Source organism: Capsicum annuum, chromosome 3, assembly GCF_002878395.1.
Source record: "Capsicum annuum cultivar UCD-10X-F1 chromosome 3, UCD10Xv1.1, whole genome shotgun sequence".
In the NCBI taxonomy this organism is placed as follows: domain Eukaryota; kingdom Viridiplantae; phylum Streptophyta; class Magnoliopsida; order Solanales; family Solanaceae; genus Capsicum; species Capsicum annuum.
The window spans coordinates 247,215,674-247,218,170 of record NC_061113.1 but is presented as its reverse complement, the minus strand read 5'-3'; the positions used below and the strand labels follow the sequence as shown (position 1 = coordinate 247,218,170).

Sequence of the window (2,497 nt, the reverse complement as noted above, 5' to 3'; positions counted from 1 at the left end):
ATGATGCTTGATTTAGATAATCAAGGACAATCTATATTAGCTTCTTTCAACAAGCAATCTGAGAAAACAAAAGATGAATATCGAGTTTGTTTGAATGCTTCCATTGATGTTGCAAGATATCATTTGAAAGAAGGATTGCCTTTTCGAGGTCATGATGAGAGTGAAACTTCTACAAGAAAAGGAAACTTTTTAGATCTCTTAAAGTGGTACGCAGATAGGAAGGAAGATGTGAAAAAAGTTGTGTTAGAAAATGCTCCACAAAATGATATCATGATTTGTCCAAATGTTCAAAAAGACATTGTGAATTCTTGTGCTAAAGAAATTTTGAAAGCAATTGTTGAAGACTTAAATGGAGATTACTTTGGAATATTAGTTGAGGACTCTAAAGATGTCTCTCATAAAGAACAAATGGCTCTTGTTCTGCAATATGTCAACAAAGAGGGTAAGCTTATTGAGCGATATCTTGGTATTGTTCATGTTAAAGATACATCTGCATGGTCACTAAAAGATGTTATATGTTCTTTGCTTTTAGAGCATAATTTGAGTTCTTCTCGTATTCGGGGACAAGGTTATGATAGAGCTAGTAATATGCAGGGAGAATTCAATGGTCTTAAAACTTTGATTATGAAAGATATCCTTCAACATATAGTGTACATTATTTTGCTCATCAGTTACAATTGACTGTTGTAGCTGTTGCAAAGAAGCATCATGAGGTAGATCAATTTTTTAATATTCTTACTAATGTTTTGAATGTTGTTGGAGGATCTTTTAAGCACAGGGAGATGCTTAGAAATGATCAAACAGAAAAATTAGAAGAGTTACTAATTCTCGGTAAAGTTCATACAGGAAACGGATTGAATTAAGAACTTGGACTTCAAAGGGCAGGAGATACTCGTTGGAGTTCTCATTTTAAAATAGTGCATAAATTTATTAAATTATTCTCCTCAATTATTCATGTACTAGAAGTTCTTGCTAAGGAGGGTTCAAATTACCAAGAGAAATCATTGGCAAAGATTTTAGTAGATGATATAAGATCTTATGAGTTTGTGTATACGCTGCATTTGATGTTAAAAGTGTTGGCAATTACACATGATTTGAATGTGGCTTTGCAAAGAAAAGATCAAGATATCGTTACTGCTATGAACCTTTTTGGTTTCACAAAGAGACGGTTGCAATCTATGAGAGATTCTAAATGGGATTCTTTGGTAAAGGATGTTTCTTTATTTTGTTCCAAACATGATATTATGATTTCCGAAATGAATAAGAATTATGCTCTTGGAAAGTCAAAGCGTAAGATTTCAGGTATCACATATTCTCATCATTTGTGTGTTGAAATTTTTCATGTTGTAATTGATTTACAACTTGGTGAGCTTAACAGTCGTTTTGATGAAGTGAATACTGATCTACTTCTTGGTATGGCCAGTTTGAGTCCAGATAACTCTTTTGTAAATTATGATAAAAACAGGATTATAAAACTTGCTACCTATTATCCGGATGAGTTTAGTGCTTTCATGCTTGAGGATCTTAGTTTTGAGCTTGATAATCATATTGACTATGTGCGACAAGGGAATAATGATTTATCTAAGTTGAAAAAACTTGGGGATATTTCAGAGACATTGGTGAAAACAAATTTGCACAATACTTGGAGACTTGTATATTGATTGTGAAGTTGAGTTTGATATTACCTAGGGCTACTGCAACGGTGGAAAGAGCTTTCTCTTCGATGAAATATATTAAGAATGACTTGCGTAGCAGAATTGGTGATGAATTTTTGAATAATTGTTTAGTTTGTTATATAGAAGATGAGGTATTTGAAACTATACATAATGAAGCGATCATTGGTCATTTTCAAAACATGACAAGTCGTCGAGTACTATTATAATGATAATGTTTTTAAAGATGTCGTGTTTAACGGGTTGTTGCTTTAAGACAATATATTAAAAATATTTGATTACTCATTTTTTTACAAATTATTTTTGCATATTAATTTATTTTATTGGGAACCCACAAGTTTAAAATTATAGATCCACCTCTGTACTGGGGAGGGATTTGTAAACTATAATTCACCCATTATTTGTTTGTCAATACTGTTAAAAGTTGTCTTAAATTTTTTAGCTGCAATAGTTTCTTAAAAATGTCCCTACATCTCATTTTATGTGTTGTCATTTCTTTTTTTGTCCATCCAAAAAGAATGTCACCTCCAGTTACACATAACTAGTTAGTTTTGACGAAGCAAAGAAGGCTGTCTCAGATCCTAACTCAACTAGCCCCTCTTTTGGTCCTCCATCTCTCAGCTTTCGAAATAGAATCTTGGCCCACATCATTGCAACCACCTTGATTCCTCAAAAGGGATCTCTCAGTAATGTGACATGCAGAGATGTGTTTGTTCTCTACTACCTAATAAGAAATACAAAATCAACTGGAGTTCCTAGATTCGTGAATATATGATAGAAAGTGCCGCTGGCTCCCATATCCTCAGCCAGTTTGCCCTATGGTC

General features: G+C 33.2%; 1 protein-coding gene across 1 annotated transcript; it reads left to right on the top strand.

Annotated features, from left to right (window-relative positions):
* On the top strand, positions 1-1,661 carry LOC107864866 (zinc finger MYM-type protein 1-like). Its single transcript, XM_047408744.1, has 3 exons — positions 1-607; positions 691-831; positions 964-1,661. The coding sequence occupies exons 1-3, from the start codon at positions 1-3 to the stop codon at positions 1,659-1,661; spliced, it is 1,446 nt and encodes a 481-aa protein (XP_047264700.1).
* Positions 1,662-2,497: the final 836 nt, after the last annotated feature.

What these genes read in the sequence shown, in the direction of transcription:
- LOC107864866 (XM_047408744.1), top strand. Translation starts at nt 1, where the DNA reads ATGATGCTTGATTTAGATAATCAAGGACAATCTATATTAGCTTCTTTC. An exon ending in TATGCAGGGAGAATTCAATG is followed by an intron (nt 608 to 690) that starts GTCTTAAAACTT and finishes TGACTGTTGTAG; the next exon opens with CTGTTGCAAAGAAGCATCAT. An exon ending in AGAAGAGTTACTAATTCTCG is followed by an intron (nt 832 to 963) that starts GTAAAGTTCATA and finishes TTCATGTACTAG; the next exon opens with AAGTTCTTGCTAAGGAGGGT.